Below are 27,950 nucleotides of genomic sequence, written 5' to 3'. Positions count from 1 at the left end.
GTTTCTAAACCCTAAAACCCCAAATTGGCCCCTGAGCGTGTACACACACAGACACAGATGAACACACACACACAGAGATGAACTAAATAAAACCTTTGCTCCTCTGGGTTCTCTCTGTTCCCTGAGAAGATCTCATCAGAGAGAACCCATGTAATCCAATTTGTTCGTTTGCCTCTTCTATGGCCTGCTTATCTCCTTTTCTCTACAGAAAATTATCCTCTATCTTAACAATTGGCACTTATAGCAGATCACTCCCGTCATCGTCATCGTCATCGTCATCGTCATCGTCATCATCATCACCACCAGAGCTAAGTCCATTGAAACGCTCTTTTCAGTATCAATGGAGGTCTTCAGTTCGTATCCCAATCAGGTAATGTTCAGTGGTTTTCTAAGTAATTCAGGAGAACTTTGTCTTTAATCTCTGCCTTTATTTCTTTTCAATTTCACAGTTAATTTTAAAAAACACGACTTCTTTCCTAGCTGTTCTTTTTAAGAAATTGAAGCGTAATTCTTGTTTACAAGCTAATTTTATCAAAATCTCTTTTATATTTGGTCAATTTCAAAGTAACTGAAAATACGTGGTTTGTATATAAGCTAGTTTCTGGCAGGATCGTGTCTCTTTTTGCTTTATTTTGGACAAATTAAAGTAATTCAAAGGAGTACTTTATTTTGATCAAGATCTTTACTATTTTGCCCTTGTTTACAAGCTAGTTTGTTTTAAGGAATCAAAAGCATTGGTCTTTTATACAAACTAGATTTTTTCAATTTTGTTTTAATTTAAAATTTAAAACCTGGTCCATGTTTTCAACTCAGTATGTTTGCTTTGCCATTTCTTTGCTATTTTTGTTATTCAGCAACATTCTCTAATTATTTCAAAGCATGTGTCTTCTTCAGAAACTAGTTTCTTGTCAAGATATTTTCTTATTTTATTATCTTACAGAAATTTTTGAGTAATTTAAAACCTTGAGCTTGCTTACAAGCTAGTTTATTTAAAATCTCTGTGCATTTGTTATTCTGCAGATTGAAGACTGTTGGAGGACCTGGTGCCTTGACTGATATGATCTTCTTAGAAATCCAAAAGAGAGTTTTTGATTTGGGTATCATCAATAACATGCTATCCTCGAGAACATCAAATCAAAGATCAATTCATTCAGGCACGTTCTCTCGTTTCTCCTCCCTCTGTTTGTTAGTTATTCAGTTGAAGATGGGAAAAAAATTTGAGTTAAAGAATGTAGGCTAGCGAAATGATCCAAACTTTCTGAATAGAAAGGAGCTATGTTCAACTCCAAGAGGAAAGGCATGTTTGTACATTGAATAAAGATGGAAAATAAAGAGTTCTCAAAGCGTCCCTACGTGGATGTTCATGATAGGAATCTCAATTGGAACCAAGAATAACTATTTACAGAACATGTATTTACGGGATCTGTGGTAGTGATATAGGAATGATGCTTGCTGCATTCCAATTAGATAAACTAGACAAAAACTTTGGACAAGTTGTTTATAATAATAAGGGAATCCCCAGCTTTATGCTGCAATATGTCAGCACACAAATGACCAATTGAAGGAAACTTCTGGTCAAGGCAATGAATTTTGTGTTTGAATAGAAAAAAATCAAAGAAAGGGAGTTCTCTTCAGCTCCAATGCATCTAATTGTTCCATTGATGATTCCTGAGAAATAGAAGGCCATACCTTCAAGTCTAAAGTAATTAGGGCATTTGGGATGGAATGGTGATACATGGATAATCCTTTTACTTAAAAATTAATAAAGTTCTCCAAAAATAATTATTTGTACAATTATAAGAGCAAAGGTAGTAAATAGTCTCTTTACAATGTCACAGGGGTAAATCCATTGTCATGATCTAGAAATAACCTCGATTGAAAAAGCTATCTATGTTGAAGCCACCAATGAAACACTACCTATATTCTTTGACCCAGAGATTGTGATAGTGCGTCTTCTCTGCTTGCCCTTTTCTTCATCTTTCTATGAGCTTATGGTAATGATATCGGTCAATGCTTCTTTCGGCTATTCTAATTTTATAGCTAAATACTGAAGTAATGAGCCTCTCAGACGTTTGAAGAATAGTAATACATCACCCCCATTTTGTCACAGAATCTGATGGCTGAACAGGTAAGAGAATATATGAGAGTAGAGTTAATAGAGATTTGAGAAGAGAAGGGGTTGAATTATGGATGCAATAACGTAATGGTTACAAGAGGGAATTCGAGCATTAAGAGAATTATGGTCTCTGTATGGCGAAGTTGGGTGCCAGATGTCTGAATATTTTGCCTGAAGAGGTTGTGTTATTACTTTCAGACTAAAGTAATTGTTTGTGTAGCCATATGCTCGGCAGTTTTCATGTGTAAAGGAAGTTCACTTTTCTACTTCGATTTGATGACATCATATCAATCTCATCTTCACGATGATGTTTGTTGAGTCTAATCCATCATAGTAACCTCTCAAAGATGGTAGCAACAATACATGTATGATCATGTATGACTTGGAAGTTTAGTGTTTGCAAGAGGGGCAATGAACGAAAATGCCATAAAAGTCATAATAGATGCTATATGCAGATTTCATGCTATTCAAGCCTCCTTTGCCAAGTATATGTGAACATGGAGACAACGATAAGAATGAAAGGGGAATGGAACTAGAAAAATACGAAAAAATATGGTGAATGGATCAGTTGTTGGAAAATACTTACTAATTATAATAGCAACCAGGATATCTGAAATGAGCGATGTCCTGCACAATCAAGGTGGAGGAGTATTTGAGTACAATTACACATGTGGTTCAATTAAAGATAGATTTCCCTAAGGTAAGTTCATGCACTGCTGCCATTAGGGAAAGTGAGAGTTGTAAATAATCAGTTCGGATTGATTGTCAAGAATTCCCTCAATCAATGGGCAAAACATAGTCCTCTATAGACTTTTTCGAGCATTTGTTCTTTATTCCCTCCTTTCCCCAAATTTTTACCTATAAATACTTCACATCAAACATATAATTTTTTCATGTATATCACAATCATTATTATTATTATCAAGAACATCCACGTCATTTAATGTTGCATCATTTTCTAAGTAAGAAAGAGGGGTGAAAATAAAAACACTTGAATTAAAACAAATTCAAATTCTTTCCTTAAGTCACATTATTTTCCTTAATGTTGTCTACCCATTCTTACTTTCAACGTCTCACACTCCCTAATTTGTCAACCAGATCGATGCTAATTAATTGTCACTTTAACCAAAATTTTAATTAAACTATTTCTAATTGATTAATATGTTGTATGTTTTTCATTACATTGACCATAAGTTTAATGTTTTTTATGTATGTGATTTTACTTACATTTAATTAACATTTTCTATTATTTAGAGGTATTTCAGATATTGTTTCATGATTCTAACAAATTTTGAGCGAGTTCCTCATTTTATTACCTTAATTTTGACTGATAATCACTCATAATTTAACTTTAATTTCCATGAATGTTTTTTAGTCTTTCAATATTTGTTATGAATTATTTTGATTAGTAATTGATCATGGTTAAACTTCTTTATTGGGCTTTGCATCCACCAATTAGATTTATGTTTTTAAATATATTTTAATGAATTAAACTTAATATTTGATTGCTAATTCCTATATTGAATTAATATTGATCTATTCTTTACTTTTTACTTACCACTTTCATTAGGTTTATACCAAACAAATAAAATCATGTTCATGAGTTTTGACTTTATATTCAATTGTTGGTTCCTCGTGCTAATCATCATGATTTTCATTTTGTGACTAACATTATTGGTTCATTAGTCCATGTAACAATATTAGCCTTGTATTTACAATAATAATTGGTTAATGTCTTTTATGATTGTAAATTAATGTTTTAGTTTTGGGTTCCAAATCCAAGCCCAATATACTTGATAGATTATAGAAACATTGTAGTATTTATGAAACTCAACATTATTGGTGGAGACTTGGTGTAAGAATTTGATCAAATGGCTTTGTCATGGATCCCACTAAAATCAAGTTAATGGAAGTGTCCAATCTAATGTACAATTTACACAAAACACGACTGATTAGAAATTATTGCTTGTAAAGAAATTAGAGACGTAGGTGATGCTGTACAATGGAAGTAAACTGTGTGTTTGTGCAATTGTACGCAAGACAAGCAGAGAGAGAGAGAGAGAGAGAGAGAGAGAGAGAGAGAGAGAGCTTAGAACAAGAAGCTATATAAGTGAACATCTAAGAGTAACTAAGTTACAAAAGGTTGGTTTAAATACCAACTAGTCTAGGGCAACTACCCTTTCTGTTATTTACAAAACTAGCCTAGTGTGTCCATTGGCTAGTGTGAAAACCATTTTATTGTGGAAGTTGAGTTCAATTCTCAACACGCCCCTTCGAACACAACTCCCGGATGCCAAAAAATTGGTTCGGTTCGGTCTTCGAAATACTTTGATTCGGCTGAATCGGCTTTGACTTTTGAGTTATTCCGATTCAATTGTTTGGCTAAATTCGGCTTTCAACTCTGTTGTCAGGATGGTCAGTCAAAACGGTTTCGACTGTACGATTGCTTCATGCTCCTTGTTCGGCTCAACTTTCATCATCATGCTTCGACTTCCCTGGTCGACTTCGATCGATCGATCAGCTGCTATCATCATACTTCAACTTCTCTAGTCGGCTTTGATTGATTGATCGGCTGCTATTCGGTACTCCCCCTCAAGCTCGGCAAGACGTGTATCGTGAGTCCAAGGTCCGATGTAAATTGCCCGAGCTTGTCAACTCCTAAGGCCTTTGTGAAGATGTTGGCAACCTGAAGGTTTGTGCTGATGTGTTGTAGGTCGACATCTCTGGCCTGAATGCTTTCTCGATTGAAGTGATAGTGTACTTCAATGTGTTTAGTTCGCGCGTGGAACACCGGGTTCCGAGCCAGATGAATACTGCTCATGTTGTTGCAGTACAGGAGAATCAGATCCTTGATGGGAGCGCCCAGATCCTTTAGTATACGCTTCAGCCAAACGGCTTCGAATGTGGCGACGGTCGTGCCTCTGTATTCGGCCTCTGTGCTCGACAGTGCGATTGTCAACTGCTTTTTGCTAATCCAAGAGATGGCTCCGCTACTGAGTGAGAAGACGAATCCGGACATTGATCATCTATTGGCCTTATAGCCGGCCCAGTTTGCATCCGTGTACCCTTCGAGCCGAATGAGTATCCTGACTGGTGTCCGAATTACTTCGATACCGAGGAAGTAATGGAGCTCTTGCATATCTTTCATTTCGAATCTGTCGGATAGGAGCGATTTGACCTTATTAATGTCGGCTAGATTCTTTCCTCTGATGACCAAATCATCCACATACAGGATGATGATAATCAGGTTGTCTGACTCGTTTTTGATGTACAGGGAGTTGTCCGATTTTGATATTCGGAAGCCGATTTGGTGAAGATATTGGGTGATCTTCGAATGCCAAGCACGCGGTGCTTGCTTGAGTCCATATAACGGCTTCTTGAGTTGGCAGACTATTGTCGGGTGTTTTGGCGATTCGAAACCAGGTGGTTGATTCGTGAAAACCTCCTCTAGTTCGCCTTGGAGGAAGGCGTTCTTTACATCCATTTGGTGGAGGTGCCACCTTTTTGCAGCTGCGAGAGCATTGATTGTCCAAACAATCGTCATCTTTGCCACCGGGGCAAAGGTCTCCTCATAATCGACTCCGTGTGTTTGAGCATATCCCTTGGCTACGAGTTGTGCCTTGTAGCGATTGACCGAGCCGTTGACATTATACTTTACCTTGAAGATCCATCTACAACCGATTGCTTTCTTGTGTGGAGAATGGGGGATGAGATCCCATGTCTTGTTTTTGCATAGAGCTTGCATTTCGTCGTTCATAACTTCGATTCATCGTGGATCCTTGGTTGCCTCGGAAAAGGTTTCCGGTTCTCAGACTGTCGCCACCTTCATCATAAAGGCATAATGATATGCCATATACTTATCGTAGTCGAATCGGCTAACCGTTTTTTTCTCTCGGGTGGAGCGACGAAGCTTCTCGTTTGCAGAGGCTAAGGCTTTCTTTGCTCCATTTGTCTGAATGATTGGGATGTCAAGGCCTTCGAACTCATTGTCAAGGGAGTGAGTTGACTCGTTGTCAATTAGATCTTCGTATTTTGGCATTTTGGCTTTCCCTTTGTCCGGCTTCGGACTCGACCGAGATGTGCTTTGATCACTCGGGGGCTCTTGTGGTCCACTTAGCCTTGTCGTAATCGGACTTTCTTCGAATTTGTGCCTCAGTCAATCTTCGTCTTCTATCTCTTGTTCGGTCGATTTCGGGTCGATTGGGGTCGGAATCGTCGAAAACGATGTCCCGACTCGCTCGAAGTTTTCGGGTAGCCGGATTGTAACATTTGTACCCCTTTTGTTTGAGTGAGTACGAGGATACATTTTCTTTGACTTTGGATCAAGCTTTTGTTGCTTCTTGTCGGGAATATGTACATGGGCGATTGAGCCGAATATCTAGACGTGGGATAAATTTGGCTTCTTTCCGAAGAACTTCTCGTGAGGGGTTACGTTGTGTACCCAGAGCTTGTACACCTGTTCATGACATAGATGGCTGTGTTAACCGTTTCTGCCCAATATGATTTTGGCAGGTTCTTCTTGTTCATCATTGCCCTTGCCACCTCTACTATGTGCCGATTCTTTCGTTCGGCTACTCTATGTTGTTGAGGTGTGTGTCGGCATGAGAATTCTCGTCGAATTCCTTCCTTTTAGAGATACACTGTAAATTCGTTCGAATGCTGACTTGTGGCTTTTTCGACTTCGTTTTTAAACTTTTGGAAGTGTCCAAACACTTCACTCTTTTGCCGCATAGGGTAAATCCAGGTATGCTTGGAGAACCACTGAATGTTGCTGTTTGGGTTGGTTCCCATACATCTGAATGTACTACATCCAGGATCCCTTTGCTCACGTTCCTCTCTTTCTGGAATGGTTGTCGGTGTTGTTTGCCGAACTGACAGGCTTCACATAAAACTACCATCTCCTTTCCGGTAAAAGTTGGGAGTCCGATGACAACTCCTTTCGACTACATTCCTTTGAGCTTCTGGATATTGATGTGGCCAATTCGTTTGTGCCACAGTTTCAAGTCGGTTTCGACTTTGAGGCCTTTTGCGAACATAGCCGACTTCACCTCGTTCGATTTGAGGATGAACATTCGGCCTTCTCTTCGACCGTGAGCTACTAGTTGACCTTCTTTTTCAATAAAGCACCCGTCATTATTGAATTGTACTTGCATGCCTTGTTCGACAATGTGGTCAACCGAGACCAAGTTTTTCGTGATGGTTAGGAGATGCAAGACGTTCTTGAGGTAGGTTTGTTTGCCGTCATTTCCGATATGGCGAATCGAGTGGGTTGTGTCATCTCCGGTTTTGACATAGCCGGGTCGATCGAGATTTCTCAACTCTCGGAACCAATCTTCGTGAGACGTCATGTGATTGGATGCTCCAGAGTCTACAAACCATACATTGTCTGATAAGAGGTGCTTGTTGGGCTTTGTGCTGACATCAAATGTGCTTTGTGCCTCAGTACGAACATTCTGCCATGGTCGTCATAGTTGGAATTTGTGGCATAGTTTGTGAGTTGTCGGCGAGTCGAAGTCGACTCTCGTTTCTTCTTTCGGCATTCTTCGTAGTGTCTGAGTTTTCCACAATACTCGCATTTGATTGGGTTGTTTTGGTGGCTTGGTCCGGCAAGATGGCTCCCCCTTTTGCCGAACTCCCTAGGAGTGTTTTTGGCCTCTTGCGAATGATGGGAATTGCATTCTCGGGTTGGCTGACCCTGTCGGTCTTTGTTTCCTCGGCCGAATCCTCTTCCATCATCCGATTGGGGGTAGAGCATCTGACCATCGGGTGCATTACTCCTTTGTCAGGCATGATTTTCTTCAACCAACAGTATCGATTGAAGGTCGAAAAAGGAAGGAGGATTCTCCCTTGCAAGAATGGCCGATCTAATCGTGCCAAATCGTGGTGCTAGGCTGCCGAGGCATATTTGCACCATTTCATCATCGTCGATGATGACATTGATCAACCCGAGGGCATCACACTACTCCTTGATCGTCAATGTATAGCTGGTGATTGACATGTCCCTCTGTTGCATGTTATTCAACTCCTGTCGGAGTTGGAGCTTACGTGCAACTGTGTTGGCTGCGGAGATTTTCTTGAGGTTGGCCCAAGCTTCCTTCGGCGTTTTCGCCTCTCGAATGTAGCCGAGCATGTGACCATGAACACATGATGCAAGGCAATACATCACACGACTGGCCGCTTGCTCCCATGTTGGGTAGTCGGCATGTGCTGGGTTGGGTTGGTTTTCGTTAGCTCCTTCGACATAGCTCCTTCGACATAGCTCCAATAACCTTGTTTGACAAGGTATTGATGCATCTTGTATTCCCAAGATGCGAAGTTTGTCCTATCGAGCTTCTCCGTAGGAAGAGCGATTCCAATCTGAGTATTCATGGTGTTGATTTCTTCTCTGTTGTTGAACCGGTTTTGTTGATTGTCGGTGTGTAGCACAACACAGTTGAATAAGCTCGATCAGAAAACTACACGCTCTGATACCATGTAAAGAAATGAGAGGCGTAGGTGATGCTGTGCAGCAGAAGTAAACTGTGTGTGTGCAAGTGTACGTAAGACAAGCAGAGAGAGAGAGAGAGATCTTAGAACAATAAGCTATATTAGTGAACAATAAAATTACATCCAGCAGTAACTAAGTTACAAAAGGTTGGTTTAAATACCAACTAGTCTAGGGCAACTACCCTTTCTGTTATTTACAAAACTAGCCTAGTGTGTCCATTGGCTAGTGTGAAAACCATTTTATTGTGGAAGTTGAGTTCGATTCTCAACATTGCCTTATGAATTTATGTATGCCCTACGTTAGATTCATATACAACAATTGTTTGAACCCATTACATGAAATAATGGGGCAAATGATGTTCTTATTTACCTATCTTTTTATGAATTTATAGATATCTTCTGTAATGTACACCAGCTGTATTCCTCTCATAGTAACATGGAGCGTCACTAATACGATCAGCATTCAAGTGATGTAATGGTACACAGGATGTCAGTATTTGTAGACTTTATAAATATTGGTAATGTTAAATTCCACATTGTAGAAAACCTTTACATCCTTCTCTCATAGAATAAAAAATTGGAAAAATATTGCGAATAAGGAAATATGCTTATTTTTGTTTACTTATACAGGGTTCCATTTGCCCCATGTTAATGTTTGTGTGAACTTTCATGAAATATACATGAGTAAAGTAATAACAAGCAAAAATAAGATTTGAGTTCATTATATAAAATAAGGCCAACCCACTAGCGATTCATGTAATATAATTGATACATCTTTTCTTAACTTTTTGTTTTTATGATCTGTAAAAGAAATTCATATTTAAGTTACTGATTTATGAAGGAAGATAATAATTTTGGAACACTTATGGCTCAAACATTGATCGATGTTTGGTCCACCGTTGCGCTATTCTAGAATTGAGGTTGTTTGTTGTCATGCATGCACAATGCTGCTAGATAAACGCTATAGGGCAACATGTTCCCCCAAAAGTGGCCTTGGCATTGCCTGTATATCCTATATTAGCAAGGTAGTGGAATGACTTTGGTTCAAATGTTGGTTGATGTTTGAGCCAAACTCACTTTTTCTGGAATTGTGTTTTTTTTTGAAAATAAGTATGTAACTTAAATATGACTTTAATTTAGAAAGTATAGAATAAAAGAGTTAAAAAACTTCTTGTGCTAGATGAAATGGTAATGGTTTGTCTCTGTTATTGATGCAATGATTTCAAAGTAGAGCAAGGGGAACAAAGAAGCCCAGTGCCTCAACTAAGTAGTGGCATTAGTTGGTCCACACCCCAACCTGATGCTACATGTTCTCCTGGGTTTCCACACTAATAAAATGTTAAACATCAAAGCCTCAGCAATCCATAAATCTATATTTTTGTGATCTTTGATATCGAAGGTGACAATGATAAAGGATGCAAATGTTTTTTGCAATGTGAGATTTTGGCATACCAATATTCATACAGCATATGAATATGAATATCATTTGTAGTGTTAAGATTACCTGAACTGTCGATGCATTAGTGATATTACTTAAAGGCTCCATGCTAATAATGCGACAGATATAGAGCCTACAATGTGTAACACCAATAGAAAAAAATCCATAAGTTCATTGGATTTTCCTTGTTTCTAATAATATCTAAACCCTGATAACTAAATAAACATATAAGGCTTGAAAATGGCTACAACCTAGGGAATATCACATAGATACCATTGCTAATGTCTCCTTAGTGGTAATGAGATTGAGAATTAATAATAAACTTAATAAATTCTTACAAGGCTCATCTCAGCTCGTACATTTCCCCTTAGATGTTCCATCAATACTTTTGTGTTTTCTTCTGTTGAATTCAGGGGATTCTGACGACCCGAAGAAAGATAAGGACAAGATCTTAGCTCCCACCTGGAAAGGGAGAACCGGAAACCCTAACAGTGAAACAGATCATTATAGCACCCAGATAGTTTCTCTTTGCAGGGAAGCTAAGGTTGAGGACGGGCTTAAAGTGTTTAAAGAGATGAAGTCTCGTGATGAAATGGCGAGTATAGAAGCACATGTAGAACTTGTTGGCGGACTTTCAAGGTTAGGTCATCTTGAAGATGCTATTGGTATCTTTGTTGAAATGCTCGGCACAGGTGGAGTTTATAGAAAATCAATGTTTGGTGAATTAGTCTCAAGCCTAAGTAAGGCTGGCCATGTACAACAAGCAATCAAATTTCTTGAAGAGTCTGCGAAGCGTGGTTTAACCATATCCATGCAAGTTTTCAAAGCATTAATAGGAAGCCTAGTTAAAGCTGGGTTTTCCAAAGAGGCTTATGGCCTTTATTGGGAGCTTAAATCGCAAGGAAGAGATCCAGATGCAGCCATCCTTGACGATCTGATTTTTTTATGGTCTCAGAATGGTGAAGCTGGGATAGCTTACAACCTTTTGCAAGAACTTATAGCCAAGGCAGGTCAACTAAGACCTGGCTTATTCAATTCTGTGATAAAAGGCTTTGCAACAGAGGGCAGATTAGATGATGCCATGAAACTCTTTCTTGAGATGCAAGGTCAAGGTGTTCAGCCTAATGTAGTGACATATAACACACTCATTGATATGTTGGGCAAGAAGGGTGATCTTTCAGAAGCTTTAAGGTTGTATCATGACATGAAGGGAATGAATATTGACCCTAATGTGATCACATTCTCTACCATTATAAACCATGTGGGGAGGGCCAACTTGATTGATGAAGCATATGCACTATGGAAAGATATGATGGAATTGGGTATACAACCAAACCTTATAATCTACAATACACTATTCAAAGCGCTCGGACGATCAGGACATGTGGAGGCAGCATCGATGATTGTGAAGCAAATGGCTGATGATGGAATCAATCCAGATGCTTTTACATTCTCCATTCTTATAGATAGTCTAGGGAAGGCGAAAAAGGTGGGTGCTGCGAAAGCGTTGTTTGAGAGGGTTAAAGATAAAGTGGGTGTGGTTGATGTGGTGACATACACAGCTCTCATCTCAGCCATAGGCAAATCAGGCAATGTGTATGAAGCACTGCGATACTTCAAGGAGATGAAAGCAAGAGGCCATGTACCTAATGTTGTTACTTACAGTTCCATTATCAACAGTCTTACAAGGGTGGGCAAGGTTAAAGAGGCTTACTCGTACTTTCAGGAAATGGATTCCTTTGGCTGTCACCCAAATGCCATTACTTTCAACACATTGATTCATGCTTTAGCAAAAGTGGGAGAACTTGAAATTGTCAAGAGTCTTCTGAAAGACATGGAAGCAAGAGGTTGTGGGCCGGATCCATTTACATACAGTGCTCTAATAGATGGGTATGGGAAGGCTGGGTATATAGAAGAGGCATCTGAAATTTTTCAGGATTTGAAAGAAAGTGGTGGACGTGGTTTGGATGTTGTAGTTTGGAATTCGATGCTTGCTGCCTTTATGAAGGCTGGAAAGTTGGATGATGCTTTAGCTAGTTTCCATGAAATGTCGCAATTTGGACTTACAGCAACACGGAAAACATATCGAATCGTTGTATTCGGTTTGACAAATGGGGGGCGTATTGCGGACGCCGAGAAGATTGAAGGGCTTCATCAATTAGCGTTAGGCAATGGAATTCAAATTGAATGAGATTCATCCAGTTCATACATTGGACACATACTCTTTTGAAGGTATCTGATGGATTTGAAGATCTACAATGTGGAATGTAGGTTTGACAACTGAACCACAACCATTTTAGGAGGTTCCTGGGGCATGTGAAAGTGATGGTAGGTCTTGATCAGAATGTGAAACTCTTGAAAAGAAAGGAAACACATGCTTGAGACATTCAAGAGCTGAAAACTGTATAATAAAAGTAGGACTGTAATTGGCTCTTGACTAGAGTGAACTCTGGATGTGTTCTGGGATATTTATGAGATTTTACAACAGAATTGATATCAAACTATCGTAACCTCATAAATGTGGTGATAGCCTCTTCTGCCCTTCTACATACAGAGAAGTTAACTATTTGATTGAGTTCTATGTTTTAAATTTAAAAACCAACATCAATTTACAAAAAATATGTAAGCATATATACATTGGAATGTTTGTACATGTCAACTGATCAGATCATGCTCTTGGAGTCAACCAAGGTTCCAGAGCATTTCTTGAATCATGCGCAGGACATCAATCTTAGAAGCAACTTGTATGTGAGAACAATTATAGGAACAACCGTAGATATTGTGAACCTGGAATTCATACTGCATTGGCACTTTGAATAAAGCTCCTGCAGTGGACCTACATAGTTATTCTTACCTCATATGACCACTTAATTCAAGAGTTACAAAAAGGTCCACAAGACTCAGTAAACAATGAACTCCATTGCATCGTATTAATACAGTTCCTCCAGCAATTCAACCTTCAAACAAAATGCTACAAGAAATATAAGGTTAAGCATGAAGAGAACCCAATCCTGAATGGTGAATGAATCTTCAAAAAGCTTGAATCAGACAATGATGTCATGCAGTATGTACAAATTTAAGCATCAGGACAAGTTGTTTTCTCAGCCATTTTTTGTATATACATATTAAGCCTTACCCAATTTGTTCTGTTGTGTTACGTGTAGTGCCAACTTGTTTTCTATGTAGAGAATGTTTAGGGATGTGATTTTTCCTTGCTGATCATTTTCTGCAAGGTGTTGTATATACAGATTGCTTCGCATATTGCATACAGCTCTTTGATTCTCAATATTCCCAAATGTTTTGGGTACAGTTAAAGAATTCACTGGAGTACCTTTGCATTAGTTGTACTATTCCGATGAGCTTTTTTATTATCAGAGACATATACACAGTTACAATTTGGTTGTGACGGTGAGTCCTGAGGTTGCAAGCACAAATTTCTGGTTCAAGTTGAGCAGTCTAGCTTTAGCTATTGAGGTAATATCCATGGATTGACAACATGGAGCTTCACTTTCCATGATTTTGGATGCCCAAGTGCAGGTTTTCTTCTCACAAAGGCATTATAACATTATATTTGTTGCAATATTAAGAGACAAAACCCTTTAATCTGGAGACAACATTACATTATCCCATTATCGACTTTGAAGTCTACTTGAGAGCGTGTTCTAATGATTAGGCGACCATAACCTTACCACGCAACACCTTTCATGATCAACATGATCATGGTCATCGTCTTTGATGATGGCCATTGACCTCTTCCCGTGATGATCTTCTTCGACAGTAGCCATTGATATTTTCCCCCAATTTATCCGGCCAAAAATTGGGTCTATTTGGCATGCCCATGACATGCCAAGCTTAGTTTCCAGCAATTTATCCCACCCAAATTGCTGCTCAAAGCAAACACTTCTTGAGAGCCAAGAATGTGAAAGATACATACTTTCCTCTTCTCTAATTATATAATGCAATTGTTGCTTCTTGGGTTGAATCATTGCAGGGTTTTGTATACAATTATTATCCAAAGGGAGAACCCCAGAGAACAAGTCATCATATGAGCATAGCATACTCTCTTCTTTTTCTTCTTCTTTAATACAATCATTTTCCTTACCTATTATGGCTTCCCTTTTTTTATCTGCTATAGCGGGTTCATTTTCCTTACCTAACATATTAGATTGATTTGTGGGAGGGGAAGGGGGGGGAGGGAGAGAGAGAGGTTCATAGAGACGAGGCCGGGTGAAGAAAGCTCGGAGAAAGGTGGCTATGGTGGCGAGGCCGAGGGCAAGCCATGTCCATGTGCTAGCAAGCAAGGTGTCTTGTAGAAGCAGGGAGATTGGCATGCATGTCTCCATAGCCATCATATATTTGTATCTGAGATGGTGATGGTGGTTGTGGTGGTGGTGCTGATGATGATGTTGAGGTTGAGGTGAAGAAGAAGAATAATGGTGAGGTGCAAGAAGAAGAAGAAGAAGAAGAAGAAGAAGAAGAAGAAGAAGAGGAAGAGCAGGGGAGACCTGTGAAGGAGAGGAAGGGGAAGGGGAAAGGAATGAAGAAACAGGGGAGGAGAAACTTGTTTTATATATATACACACAAGCATGTAATTCATGTAAGTATATAAATACATATGTCTATGGAGAGAGAGAGAGAGAGAGAGAGAGAGAGAGAGAGAGAGAGAGAATGATAAAGACCAAGAGGATTGACTATTAATTTGCATTTCTAGGAAAATGCATGAAGACCGAAAGGCACACATGTATGTATGTATGTATGTATGTGTGTATGTATGTGTGTGTGTGTGTATGTATGTATGTATGTATGTATGTGTGTGTGTGTGTGTATGTATGTATGTACGTATGTATGTGTGTATGTATGTATGTATGTATTTATGTTTGTTTGTTAGTAATGTTCCAAAGGAGACGCAACCACGACACAGAAAATCATTTGTGGCCTCACTCCAAGCCCACCCCCCGTTGTGAGTTCCATGGATTCTCTCATTTTTATGACTTTGGTGATGTTGTGTAAACTATGTTGAGCCAATAACCTAGTGTGGTCTTTAAGAAATCCTCTACTTGCGACAATAATGATGCGGAAACTTATTGCAATTGAGATGATTAGAATTTGAGGGAACTCCACTAGACAAGTAGAGATCAAGAGAGAAAGCTTCTTCAACTTTGATTTGTTAAATGAGATAAATTTGTCACCCTTTCTCTAGGTTTTCGATTAGGAGTTAGAGCTTTACTTTGCCCATCATGAAGATAGTAGTTAACTTAACTACCTTAGATATTAGAGTGTGGTTCAATTAGATTGTGAGAAATGGGTTTGTGTGTGAGGGTCTTGATTACAACCCTTAACCTTTTATGTAAGCTTGTCTTACAAAATCTTTAAGGGTTTACCTTACCACAATATCCTAATTAGTTTGGTAGGGTCATTGGAGATTCCTGAACTATCACATTTTAAAAAATGTAGTGGTTTCCCCTATGTTTGTATCAATGTGTTTGTTTGATTTTGTCTTGATAAATTAAGCATCTTGATACCTTGATCACGACTTTTTTAAAGTTCCACAAAGAAACATGAACAGAAGAGGGTGGAAGGACAAAGAGGACAACAAAGTGAATGAAGACAACTTACAAAATGAGAGCCACATATCCATCTAAATATATTTTATTTGCACTTCCCATAGAGCACTCTTTAAGCCTAGATTACTATTGGGAGTCACACATATTTCATATAACTTAAATGTTATAATTCTATGTCAAAACGTGTATCAAAGGACTTTTCAAAAACCTATTAAGAGATTCCTTGTTGGTATTCTTAATGACATTTCTTCCAAGAGACTCTAAGAGTTTTATTTAAATAACAAGATGAGTTTTCCTTAGGATGTTTTCTATTATATAGTTCCTCTTTTTTTGAAGTAAATGCAAACCTTTGTTGTTATACCCATGCACCTTTGATCCATTAACATAATAGAGGTAATGCAAGTAGTGTCTTGTTTCTACGCGGCAAAAAGGCAAACATCATACCACACACATATATATAATGTTGTTTGCATAATCATGGTGTGGAAAATGTAATCACATTTATGCTCTAACATCACAAATACGATAAATGCCAATGTTGATAGTGTGAAATGCACACCACAATAGGATAAAATGACATCATCATCAATTTTTGTTTTAAGGAAACATATAAATCAATCTTCGCACACATGTGGCAGATATTTAAATATCTTTGTGTATTATATAAGTGCCCCAAATGATTGGTTATTGTCAACCAGGCATACTTATAATTGGATCTTGAATTTTTAACCATGGCATGACAATCAACAGAGAAGAACATGCTTGAAAAATGGGATCACAATGTGGTTACTGTCAATTTATCACGATGAGATTTGGATATTGATTTTTCAAGTATGAGGTGGTGTGCAACTTGAGATCTTATACAAATTTTCAAATGACAAAAAATCAGACTATGTGTTAATCCAATAAACTATTTGAATCAAAGGGTAGCAACCAATTGGATTAACATGTAACTGACAATTGAGGATTTTTAGTTCAACCTACCAATGTGATCTATAAAAATGAAAGACATGATCTATATTAAGGATGAATGTATGGGCATTAAAGAAAGTACTTTTGGTTCTTTTTGTCCCCCTCCTTAGATAGGACCGATCTAACGAATATGCTTCAGCTTATGTGCATTTGAAGATGTAATATTCTTTGTAGAAGAAGAATATATAAATGGATTCCAAAAAAATTCATCTAAAGGGAAAATATGAGCCATACGTGAAGCATATTTTGAAATCATACTCTTCGATGCTCCTAGCCCTCAACACTTACGTGCATATCTTGGTCATGCCCTAATAACCACTCATTTTGCACAAGAATCACTGGACAATCAGTTAACTGAGAAATCCACCTTAAATTTATGTGCATATATCTTGGTCATGCCCTAATGACCACTCATTTTTTACATGGAACACTGTTGCATCTATTAAATGAGAAAGCTGTCTTACATATAAATCTAGGGCCATCTAAAGGCATGTGTTTCCATTTATTGTAAATTACAATAAACTATCAGGAATCATGCTCCAACAAAAGTGCACCTTCGAAGACTTTTGTATGTTCCATCATGTACCATGTCTCTGCATTCAACAAATCCCATCATGTATCGTCGAAACAAAAAACATCATTTCAAGAATCCCAATCACTTTTCCCGTCTCTCAAATAATATAGTAAATCCATCCATCCATTCACGGTAACTACTTATTTACTGTACTGAAAAGTTCGGAAAATTTATTATTTTCAGACGATAAAATCAACACTTGAAATGAGGATGGGGAAAAGAATATTAGCATTATGAAATTATTACAATGGGCATTATAATATGCATCCATTTTAGATATAAAGTAGAAATAGTACCTTCAAGCAAAGATACAGAAATTGATGGAGCTACATGAGCACATGGGAATTTTCAATGAAGAACTGTTAGCTTGATTGTCAACTCTTATCCAGTAAAGCTCATCCTCGGAGATAAAAAAAAGACACGTGTTATACAAGATGAGGACATCTTGTTTAACATTGATCATAGGCATATCTTCTCTAATCTGCAAAGCTAATCGAGGGGAATATGTACATACTATGGTGCTTAATCAAACTCAACCTCAATATTGGTAACCGTATGAACAAATTCCACAAAAATGTGAAACTTGTCATGCCAAATCAACCACAGGCGTTCATGCTCAGATAATGCCCTGCAGGATACCTGGGTGGTGGTAAGATCAAATACTGACAAAACCCAAAAAATCACATTCAAGAAAACGTTGAACACAAACAAAAGTCGAGTGAGGCTCAAATGATGAAACTTTGGCTCAGGTTTCCATTTTATTCTAGAGTCACTATATCAGTTTTAATCAAAGTCCTATTAGTAAAGATCATACAATTGCTCTAACAGCAGTTGGAACAGGAGCAAATCTTGTGTTGATCAAAATTCCATTTGTGTAGGTTCCTGCCCAAGTGCTAATATTATGAAGGCAAATAAGATGGCAGTTACATGGTCAGGTGTTGCGTGTTTCTCATTACAGCGGATGCAACCTTTGCTGACATCTATTATTTATTCTAGGTTACTATATCAGTGGAAGCATACACATGGAGTGTTTATCAAATAGTGCTAGTTTTGATGAAGATCCTGTATTATTCTACAGTTACTGTACCAGTGTTAATTTAAGGATCACAGCGGAAGCATACACATGGAGTGTTGATCAAATAGTGCCAGTTTTGATGAAGATCCTGTATTATTCTACAGTTACTGTACCAGTGTTAATATAAGGATCTAGATATTGGTTCATAAGATATTTAGTGTTTAAGGCTCAGTGTTTATATTACAAATGTTCAAGCAACAGGTGGACGGAGCACATGATCTTGTGATGTATCTAGAACTCCAGGAGGCATCCACTGCCACATTCCTGGTGTCATTCCAGTACATCTACTGATATATGCAGCTTTGTTAGCCATAGGTACCGCATATGCCATCTGTGGTGGCATATATATAGACGGCAAACTAACACCATTGAGTTGTTTTTCCAACTTTTCATGCTCTTTTTTCAGCCTCGATTTCTCTTCCCAAAGCTTGCTTTTTTCCACCTGAAAGAATATTGTTTTAACTATAAAACTCTTATTGTATTCCCACACCTAGCTCATATAAGAAAAAATCAACCACAAAACAAACTCTGAGCTTTTTTATTGTCTTCAGGAGCTGTTCATTGCAATCTCTCAATTGTTGTGCTTCTAATTTTAGCTGATTCAGGATACAGAATGTATCTGCAAGAATGGCTGTCTTGTCCGTTTTAGGGGTCTTCCCTGACCCTACAATTGCGCTCAGCTCCAGAAACCTATTGAAGTTTGTTAAATTAATATTCTCCAGTTACTTATATGATTGGAAAACACACCCAAATAGTCCTAACTTTTTGCAATTTAGAAGCTTACACCATAATTTACAAGAACACTGTTTAACTGGGTAATTTGGGAGGCAATTCCATTTCATATCTCCAGCTCCATAAAGTAACATCATGAAGAAAAAGATTTAAAACACATTATCGTGCTGTGAACAACCAAAACAAGCCTGGTACAGCATGGACACTACCATGAGAAATTCCATCCAGAATCACTATGAACTTCTATGCGTTTAAACTTGTTATCCTTCACAAGCAGGCAAATTCCATCATTGCTAGTGAGAGTTCAAACAGACTACCCATTTATTTACATTCTTTATAGTCCTCAATTGCATTTAATCCAAATCAGCATAAAGTTTTATTAGTCTTAACCTGTTATCCTTCACACAAAGAGAGTGATTCCTTCATTGCTAACATGAATAATACACTACCAGGCCACTTTCCTTCCAGTCTTTTAGTCCTTGAATTAAGTAACCAGCACAAAAAACCTACCAATCTATAATGGAATAAACAGTGGGTTGATATATCACCTCTCATTCAATTTATCTCTTCGCATTTTTTCCCGGCACGCTTTGTTGGAGGATCCATGGTGTAATTCATTTGGCAACCTCAGATAAAAGTAAAGATCAAAATGAGGACACCAAGAGAGCAACTGTAAACCATGATAACAATATCCTACTGATGCTCATAATAAGTTATTCCTCAGATTGAATAAGAAACACAAGAGAAGAGAACTATTTTTCACATTGTTTGCAGGTGCATCTTGTGGTACCTTTTCTTTGAACTTGCCTTCTCATAATCCTTGTCTTTCTTGCAAGAAGAAGAATAATGAACACTGTAAATCATCGTTTACAGGAATCATTATATCAGAAAACAAGAAAAGAAATGTGGCCTGCATTCCAAGTAAATAAATGCAACACAAAATTGAGACAATCTCATCTTAGATTCTTAGCTATTACATGTACTCACCAGTCTCTCTCCTCTCATCTTCCAGTCTGACACGAACAATTTGTGAATCCACAGGGTATTTCTAAAAAAACTACCATAAAACTAAACTACACGCAACTTCAAAATTTGATTCATTTCTCTTAATCGCGGTAAAGAATTCTTCGCTATTCAACATCTTAACCACACCGAAAACTCTTGGTTATTCTCTAAAGATACATACGATATTACCAAAATAGACTATTCTCTAATACTCGTCTTCATCAGCCCCATCAATCATTCTTGGCCATTTCGTCTATTAACAGCATATCTCTCTCCTTTCCCTGATCTGACACAAAGGCAACTCCTTTGAGGACAGGGTTCCTGCAGGGATCAGTTGCAAAAATTGCCAAATCAATTTTCCAGTCAGCCTACATACATGTTGTGGTACTCCATGGAGACCATCAAAGGAGAACCCATTTCTCATTCTTCAAATGTGCCATAGACCCGAATACCCACAGCAATCAAACATCTACCCTATGATGGAAGGATGGTAAAGCTCTGGCTCGCTGAATATAACCCGCTGAAAGGGTGACAAAAGTTTCTGTGGTTAATGATGCCAAAGTTGTGATAAAATTCAAATGGCTATAGCAACTGGGCAGGTAAAGAACTTGAGCCTTGCATGCTCCTCAATCATCATATAGAAAAAACTATGTCCCTTATGAAATGTGTCCACGTTTAGAACATCACCAAAAGAAACCCACCATCATTTCTCACCAAAGAAACACTTTAACACCTCTCTCTCTCTCTCTCTCTCTCATATACCTCAGTTCTGCTTCTTGGTTAAGGCCACACCAGAAGCTCTGAGAAGGATCGTCATCATTCAAAAAGTTATCTTGCAATAAGGAAGCCATCCACTTACTCTCAGCTGGAGAAGACATAGCTCCTCTTCCTTCCTTTGTTCTGTGTACTTCTTCTTCTCCTCAATTCATCGCTCCATAGCTGTGTGGCAGCACGAGAAAAAACAGAAAGGACAGGGAGTGTGCTAACCTCCTGATCAAGCCTTAAAGGAGCAGACAATTGATTCATAGTACAAAAGACAAAAGGAACAATATATGTATGTGTGTATATATATACATGAATGATAAATGGATGGATTGGATGCCTTTTAGTCTTCCGATTGATTGATTGATCAATGGGAAAGAAGTCATGGCGATATCTTTAGAGGGATATTTAACTGCATTGCCAGAAATTACCTTGTCCCTTTTGATTTCCCGTAAAATCAATTAGACATGCTTGCTTTCCTCGACACCTTCGTAGTATTTCCAGCTTGTTTTGTAAGTGTGCAATTTTTCTACCCATTATAAGAGATGATCGAGACTTTCAATTGATGGTTTTGTCGGTTTCTCACGGATCACTTTGTGAGCCTTGTAGCTAGCTCCTTATAGAAGTATCATGCCTCTTAGCCTATACAATTGGTCATCATCGTGGGTGCCTCCGTTTTTGAATTTTTTATTGTTTAATATCCTTTTTACTACCTAGAGTAGATGAATTGAATGCATAAAGTGATTCGGCCACAAATATTTGCTATATGGTCTTGGTTGCAACATCCATCTAGTTGGTGATGTCTAAGTCTTGATGCTCTTGTTGCCCAAGTTGTGCTTTGAACTTTGTAATTTAAGATGATAGAGATCTCAAGTAAAGAATATTTTGAATTGATAAAAATTGACTTTGTATTCATGCGATAATGCACTATCATATTCATGGTGGATGTCTTTTACATGAGTATGTAAAGGGAACTCGTGTCACTAGGTTCCTCATCACGCTTAACGATAACAATACTGAAAAATAAAATATTCAGATCTCTTAGCAACCTATTGTGAAACTTGTGTGCGTTATTGGGCTTGACATGCTAAATAGGTGGAACCATTTTGAGAACAATATATTCTAAACCAAGATATAATTGGACTCTAAAGATGCTTGCATGTGCTCACAAAGATTAGATTTTGTTGTGACTCTTCAATGTGAATAAAAGGAAGGTGAAAAAGTTTGCAAATGTACACCATTCATTAAGTTAAGGATTGTGATTGAAATGAATAAAGTTCGTGGTTGTTGATATGGAATTTCTAGAAAGAAAAAAATGTACAAATGGGTTGATGATGTAGGCTGAAATGGTATAAAAAAACGTTTAATCAATAATCAATGTTATATTCCTTCTTGAACCTTAAAATCGAAGCACCACACCATTTTCTCAAATTCATAAAGAAAATGCCTCATGATGGTGTGTGGCATTTGGAGAAATCTATTAAGCCACGAAACCAAATGAACCTCCAAATCACCATACATGAATGAGATATTTAATATTCGAAAAATGTGTTTTACAAGTTCAACAATTTCATAAAAACGATCATCCAAGTGTGCATGCATCGATGAATTTTTTTGAAGTTTTGAATATGAACCTTAACAAATTTTACAAATTTAGGTTAAGAGAGTATGATTTTTAAGAAATTTAAGCAATTTAGGTTAGAGAACATGGCTGCATGTACAATTTCATGCTCCTATTGGTATTATGGTCAATGCATAATCAAGTGGCCGGATTGTTTGTTTTGGATAGCTCATGAATCATTGACCTTGAACAACATCACCAAAGGGTGTCTTTTTCTTTTCAGCAATCATGGAACCCATCATATCACTTCAAACAATGACATGACGTGTATTAAGCAATTATTACAGTCTCAAGCATCATGCAATTGTTTGCTGATGTGATAAAAGAGTAATAATGAGTTCGATCATAATCAACATATCACTTATTTTTAGTCAAGATAATGTCTGTTTCTTTTTGTGGAATTTTTTGCATGAGTATATATATCTTGTGAACAGTCAAACAAATAATTTTGGAAATTTATAACTAATGGAAGGAGATTTTTTTGGAAATAATAATAATAATAATTTTGGAAATTATATACGAAAACTAATTGAATAACACTTACAGCATATAAAACTCTAAAACCTTGAAGAAATGCGTGATGAGAAAACATATTGTAGCATTGTGATACTGAATGTTCATTCAATGACACAATTCAAGATTTTTAGTATTGAATTTGTACACATGTAGAAAACATTAGATAATAATGTCTCCCTGATAATAACTCAATTGATATCATTATCATTATTTGCTCAAATATTCTCAAATTCTTCTTTGAAGAGAGCTGAAAAATTCTGCCTTTTCAAAGGCCGTATACAAATTGATGCAGATGCACTTTCCTTTCTCTAGCATTCCTCTTGTTCATCATCTATTTTGTGTCTGATCGACTTTCCTTTCACAATGGCATTGTTTCTCTCCTTCAGAATGTGTAGAATTAATCAGGCGAACACATGTATCCCTAACGATATAAGTAATAGACTAGAGGGGATAAATAAATTTTGATGGCAATTTGAAGGCACAAATGTTATCATAACCAGAATTTAAGCACTGAAAAAGAAGGGGATTTGGCACCAAGGGCATCGGGCATAATAGTTAAAAAGCACAATATACCCTTCCTAATAATACCTCAAAATCATACATTCTTCCTCCATAGTACATGTATAGCTGGCTAGCTAGAGCTAGAGTTATATATCTACATTTGGCATAGCCTTCACCAAACCAAAAAAGGTGAAACACTAGAATGAATTTAATCATGATCAGAAAGGTAGAGTATCTAGAAGCTCTAACTCAGCAAAAGGGTCAAAGAGAGATAGCACAACAAAACAGAGTGCAGTACATATGATGAACACAAAGGTCAGACTCAACATTGATGGGCTATCATAGATAGCATAAGCCCCCCCTTTGGTCTCCTTCTTCTTGTTTACCTCAGAATCAACCGCAACTTCTAGAACAGGAGATGAGAAAGCACCGAAAAATAAGCCAGGGAACAAAGCTCCCACATGGATCCTGTATTAATTATCAAGTAAGCACTGTTCAGCTTCAATGCATATGGCTTTTTATGATGAGGATGATGATTCTCTGTGATGGTATTATTCATGTATACAAGAGTCTCCTAAGAGTTGTTATATATACCATTCATTCATCATGATAAGATTCAGTATTATTCAACCTCTGTGTGTATATGCTATTCAAGTATAGAAGATTGTTTTAAGGGATGATAAATGTATATGCATACCACTCATCAGTGGGGAGTAGGATGCTCAAACAAAAAACCAGCAGACTCATGAATGTGGTTGCTTTAATCCCATCATCTGCAGATTTTTCACCTATTGCCTTTCTATTCTGCCACAAGTAAGCAACCCAGGCAGTAAAAAGCGCAAAGAGAGGTCCCTAGATATACAAAACCAAAACCAAAGCTTTAAAACAAGTTGTCCACATAAAGAGAGCGTCAAGACCTTAACACAAAACCTTACTGTTCCACCAACAGTCGCCGCCGGTGTGAAGAAGTAGCTAAAAGTATTACCACATAGACCACCTAGAAAGTATATCATGCCAAACGCCAGAGATCCGAAGACACTTTCTACTTGTGGCCCGAAAAATAACAAAGCCCAGGAGCTGAGAGCAACATGCAGAAATCCTGAGTGCTGCACATTACGTGGATAATTTGACGTTACTGAATGAGCAGCTCTCCCTCTCTCTCATCTCTTTTTATCTTATATACTTTTATATTTACGGAGTATTATTTACTTCTTTTTATTTATTTATTTGTTGTTCTCAAAGACAAGACAACACTTAAGATGTAATCACTTGTTTGGTCTTTTTGGCCCTTTTGGCCTCTTAAAAGACGTTAATATTTCTCTCTCTCTCTCTCTCTCGATATATGAGCTGAGGACGTAAGATCCGAGATGAAATATCTGGCAAATTTGAAGGCATCACTTATATAAGCCTTCTAGAAGGATAATTCGCCCAAGTTAAAGGAGGCAGTTGGGTAGGAATCATTACCCTCACCTAAATTATCATTGATTGTTTATACCTTGAGTCAGATTTAATTGTGATAGGGATGTTAATTTTGATACGACATTACTGCTCTAAGTCAAGTCTCAATATGTAAGATAAGAATGGATTCAAGAATGGATCTGCAATTCAAGAGGTTTTCCATGTTCAGATTAAATGGTGATAGTGGGATGTTACTTTTGAGACAACATTACTGCTCTAAGTCGAGTCTCAATATGTAAGATAAGAATGGATTCAAGACAGGATATGCAATTCAAGAGGCTTTCCATGTTCATGCTTTATAACTGACATGGCGATTCTCATTAGAAAGACTAAGGTTACTAGTTGTGACCCAAAGTAAGAAAGATATGAAACACTTACAAGAAACATAGGAGTAATCAGCCTCCACCATTCACCCCCAAGAATAAGTGCATTCACTTTGGCCCCATAAAGCACAGGCAAAGTGGAAGTTCCCACTCCCACAGTATCAACTGGACTTGCAAGGCCGAAAAGATATACAGCTATATTGATGGCAACAATGGCGTACCTTTGTAGAGACATTAGAAATGGGCTCAGTGATAAATTCCATGATTCATCAAGCCCCCCAAGTAGGGATGTTCAGAAAGCTCATAAGGAAATATCAAAATGAAGTGAAGGTTAAATAAAACACTCACACAACATAGGATTCTGAGGCAACTGAATCATCTGGTTCAAGCTCTGAATCTTGCCCCAATGCTTCTTGAAATGAAGATATTTGCATGCTTGGTGTCATCTCCTTGATTACGGTTTCCAAGTCTTGCATAGAATTTGTTGATGGTTGCTGAGAATCTATTGATGGTTGTTTAGAGTTGGACCCTAGAATGATAAAAATACCGGTAACTAGCAAAGTTATTCGATTGCATATAAGTCAATTTAGAGGTGCATATACCTAACATAAAATGTGAAAGAAGAAAAATTGGTAAAATGGAGGGCATACAACCACCATAGAAGAAAATTTGGTAAATTCCAAAAATACTCCAACATAAAATGAAAGAAAGGTGGTTTCCAGAGTTTTATAATTGATCATAAATCAATCATAATCCTAATGCATATACCCAGGTTAATAAGAAAGGGTATGCATAAATTTTTTTAAACCAATGTGTATTTAGACGAACAATATCAGAATTACAATCTTTTCATGAAATAATTAACCTCATAATTAATGAAAACATTTAGAAGACAAAGTCTTACTATCCACCCAACAATCTATTTCTTGAGCACAGGTTCTCAGCTGGCTAGATATGTGAACATGCCATACCCTATACTATATCCAGCAATATCCGTGTGGTTTAAACTGTAACCATTACAAGCTTCAATCTATTGTACATACCAAGTTGCCCAATTTCCAGTCTCACAAAATCACTAAAACTTCAACCCTAATCTATTTGAAAATTGAGATGCAAACTCAGGGACGCTGACTGGATTTGCTAAGTGGCTGCAATAGATACACAAGTTACACATGCCAACAAGCATATGCTCAGTCGATCACTGTAAAACATTGCAAACATGACAGGTATAACAAATCATACAGATAGGAAACAGGCTAAGGGAATAATGAATCATCCTTTAGAATTTCGCCCAGTTTTGAATCACCACGAAAGCCTAGGTTCATTCCCAACACAACTCCATCCAAACAGATGGACACACATAACCACACCTTGATCATCTATACCGTGTACCTTCTCATGATCAAGGTTGGTATAAAGTACAGCAGCATCAGTGATTAAGATGGATTCTTGCACATGGGACGATGACTGGTGACATCTAAATGCTACTGGTGGTAGAGGTCCTCACTTAATTTCTTTATTATATGCAACTATAATGAGTTTTTTGTAGGGTGCTCCTAACCTGTGACATGCTAGGTTCACATTTGATTGTTAATGTCTTACGGTGTAGACATGGGTAAATCACTCTAATGAGATTTGTGCATAATGTTCATAACATGTCACAAGACTTTCAAGGTTCATAATGCCTCCCATAAAAGATCAGCATAAAATTTGATTCCATTAACAGCGAAAAACATGTGGCGCATCTCTTACAGGCCAAAATTGGCCATTAAATGCAACCCGAAGTTACAATTGAAATGCCATCTAGTTTAGGGAGACACTAAATGACTAAATGAATTTTGATATAGATACATAAAGATACAAATGCACACATACATGGAAAACACTAATGACTAAATGAATCTTGACATAGATACATACATATACATATACAAATGCACACATATACGTATGTATATACATATACATGTTCGTACATATATAAGGATAGGGAGAGAATGGACACACCTTGAGTAAGCTTATCCAAATATTGTTCTAAGGAGTTTAGTTCACTTCTCAAAGCATTTTCTGTTGAAGCATCATTTAAGGCAAGAGTAGATTTGGTTACATTCATTTTCACAACCTCTTTGTTCACTTGATCTTTCCCTTGAAGCTTGTCAAAATAAGCATCCAAAGAACTCAACTCTTTCCTAATCAAATCTTCTGATGAACTTTTCGATACATTTACCTCTGTTTCTCCCACAGAAGCCTTCAAAGAATTACATGGAGAGACTGTAACATTCCTTCTCTTGTCATTCTCTTTAAAATCCTTCACGAAAGAAGCTTCCGATGGAAAGATCCATGCAACATTATTCTTATTCTTCCTTGCGATAGAAACTGCGCCATGGCTACCAAACAAGCTTCCTTCCTTCTTCTTCCTCTTCTTATTCACGGAGACAAAATGAAGCTTAAAATTGCAGTTAGAAGAAGTTGGTGTACCTTTACATGCGTAGTATGGAGTCAAGATTCTACTCTGCTGCAGACTCATCAACGAAGAAGTAGAAGAGGATGCCCCAACCATTTGATTCAGGAAAAACAAATGTGCAAAACCTGTAGAAACGAAGCAAGACCCGATTGGCACTGGCAATGACGAAACTACAACAGAGGACTACGCGCGGTTCTAAAAGCCCGAGCTTTCTTCCTCTAATTTCCACTTAGTTTAGCCTTCTTCTGGAAACAGAGGATTATATTATTCTAGTCTGTCCTCTGTCCTTCTTCTTCTTCTTCTTCTTCTTCTTCTTCTTCTTCTTCTGCTGGGAACAGGGGAT

The 27,950-nt window shown here is 37.6% G+C and overlaps 3 protein-coding genes and 1 long non-coding RNA gene across 5 annotated transcripts; 1 reads left to right on the top strand and 3 right to left on the bottom strand.

Moving 5' to 3' along the window:
* Positions 1–32: 32 nt before the first annotated feature.
* LOC147862494 (uncharacterized) lies at positions 33–12,648 on the top strand. Its single transcript, XM_087320890.1, has 3 exons — positions 33–370; positions 1,021–1,154; positions 10,454–12,648. Exons 1-3 carry the CDS (start codon positions 180–182, stop codon positions 12,229–12,231), a joined length of 2,103 nt encoding a protein of 700 aa, XP_087177016.1. The 5' UTR covers positions 33–179; the 3' UTR covers positions 12,232–12,648.
* Positions 12,649–12,946: 298 nt separating this feature from the next.
* Positions 12,947–14,595, bottom strand: LOC147862493 (uncharacterized). The gene is made up of 2 exons (XR_015529919.1): positions 14,194–14,595; positions 12,947–14,142 (listed from the first exon to the last, which is right to left on the bottom strand). It is a non-coding gene; the product is annotated as an uncharacterized LOC147862493 (long non-coding RNA).
* Positions 14,596–18,110: 3,515 nt separating this feature from the next.
* LOC147862492 (transcription factor bHLH115-like) lies at positions 18,111–21,002 on the bottom strand. Of its 2 annotated transcripts, none has more exons than XM_087320891.1 (5): positions 20,725–21,002; positions 19,748–19,810; positions 19,506–19,583; positions 18,741–18,915; positions 18,111–18,667 (listed from the first exon to the last, which is right to left on the bottom strand). In XM_087320891.1, exons 1-5 carry the CDS (start codon positions 20,838–20,840, stop codon positions 18,416–18,418), a joined length of 684 nt encoding a protein of 227 aa, XP_087177017.1. In that variant the 5' UTR covers positions 20,841–21,002; the 3' UTR covers positions 18,111–18,415. The 2 variants fall into 2 exon arrangements, with proteins under 2 accessions (XP_087177017.1, XP_087177018.1); XM_087320892.1 differs by having other exon boundaries at positions 18,753–18,915; positions 20,725–21,000.
* Positions 21,003–23,413: 2,411 nt separating this feature from the next.
* On the bottom strand, positions 23,414–27,950 carry LOC147862491 (uncharacterized). The gene is made up of 6 exons (XM_087321123.1): positions 27,151–27,950; positions 25,492–25,672; positions 25,199–25,364; positions 24,298–24,468; positions 24,060–24,214; positions 23,414–23,830 (listed from the first exon to the last, which is right to left on the bottom strand). Exons 1-6 carry the CDS (start codon positions 27,701–27,703, stop codon positions 23,581–23,583), a joined length of 1,476 nt encoding a protein of 491 aa, XP_087177249.1. The 5' UTR covers positions 27,704–27,950; the 3' UTR covers positions 23,414–23,580.

This window comes from Azolla caroliniana, unplaced genomic scaffold (assembly GCF_043228905.1).
Source record: "Azolla caroliniana isolate FFs.n. ecotype wild unplaced genomic scaffold, voAzoCaro1.0.p SCAF_6, whole genome shotgun sequence".
NCBI lineage: Eukaryota > Viridiplantae > Streptophyta > Polypodiopsida > Salviniales > Salviniaceae > Azolla > Azolla caroliniana.
The sequence above is the reverse complement of the archived record's forward strand: the minus strand, read 5'-3'. Positions and strand labels throughout refer to the sequence as shown.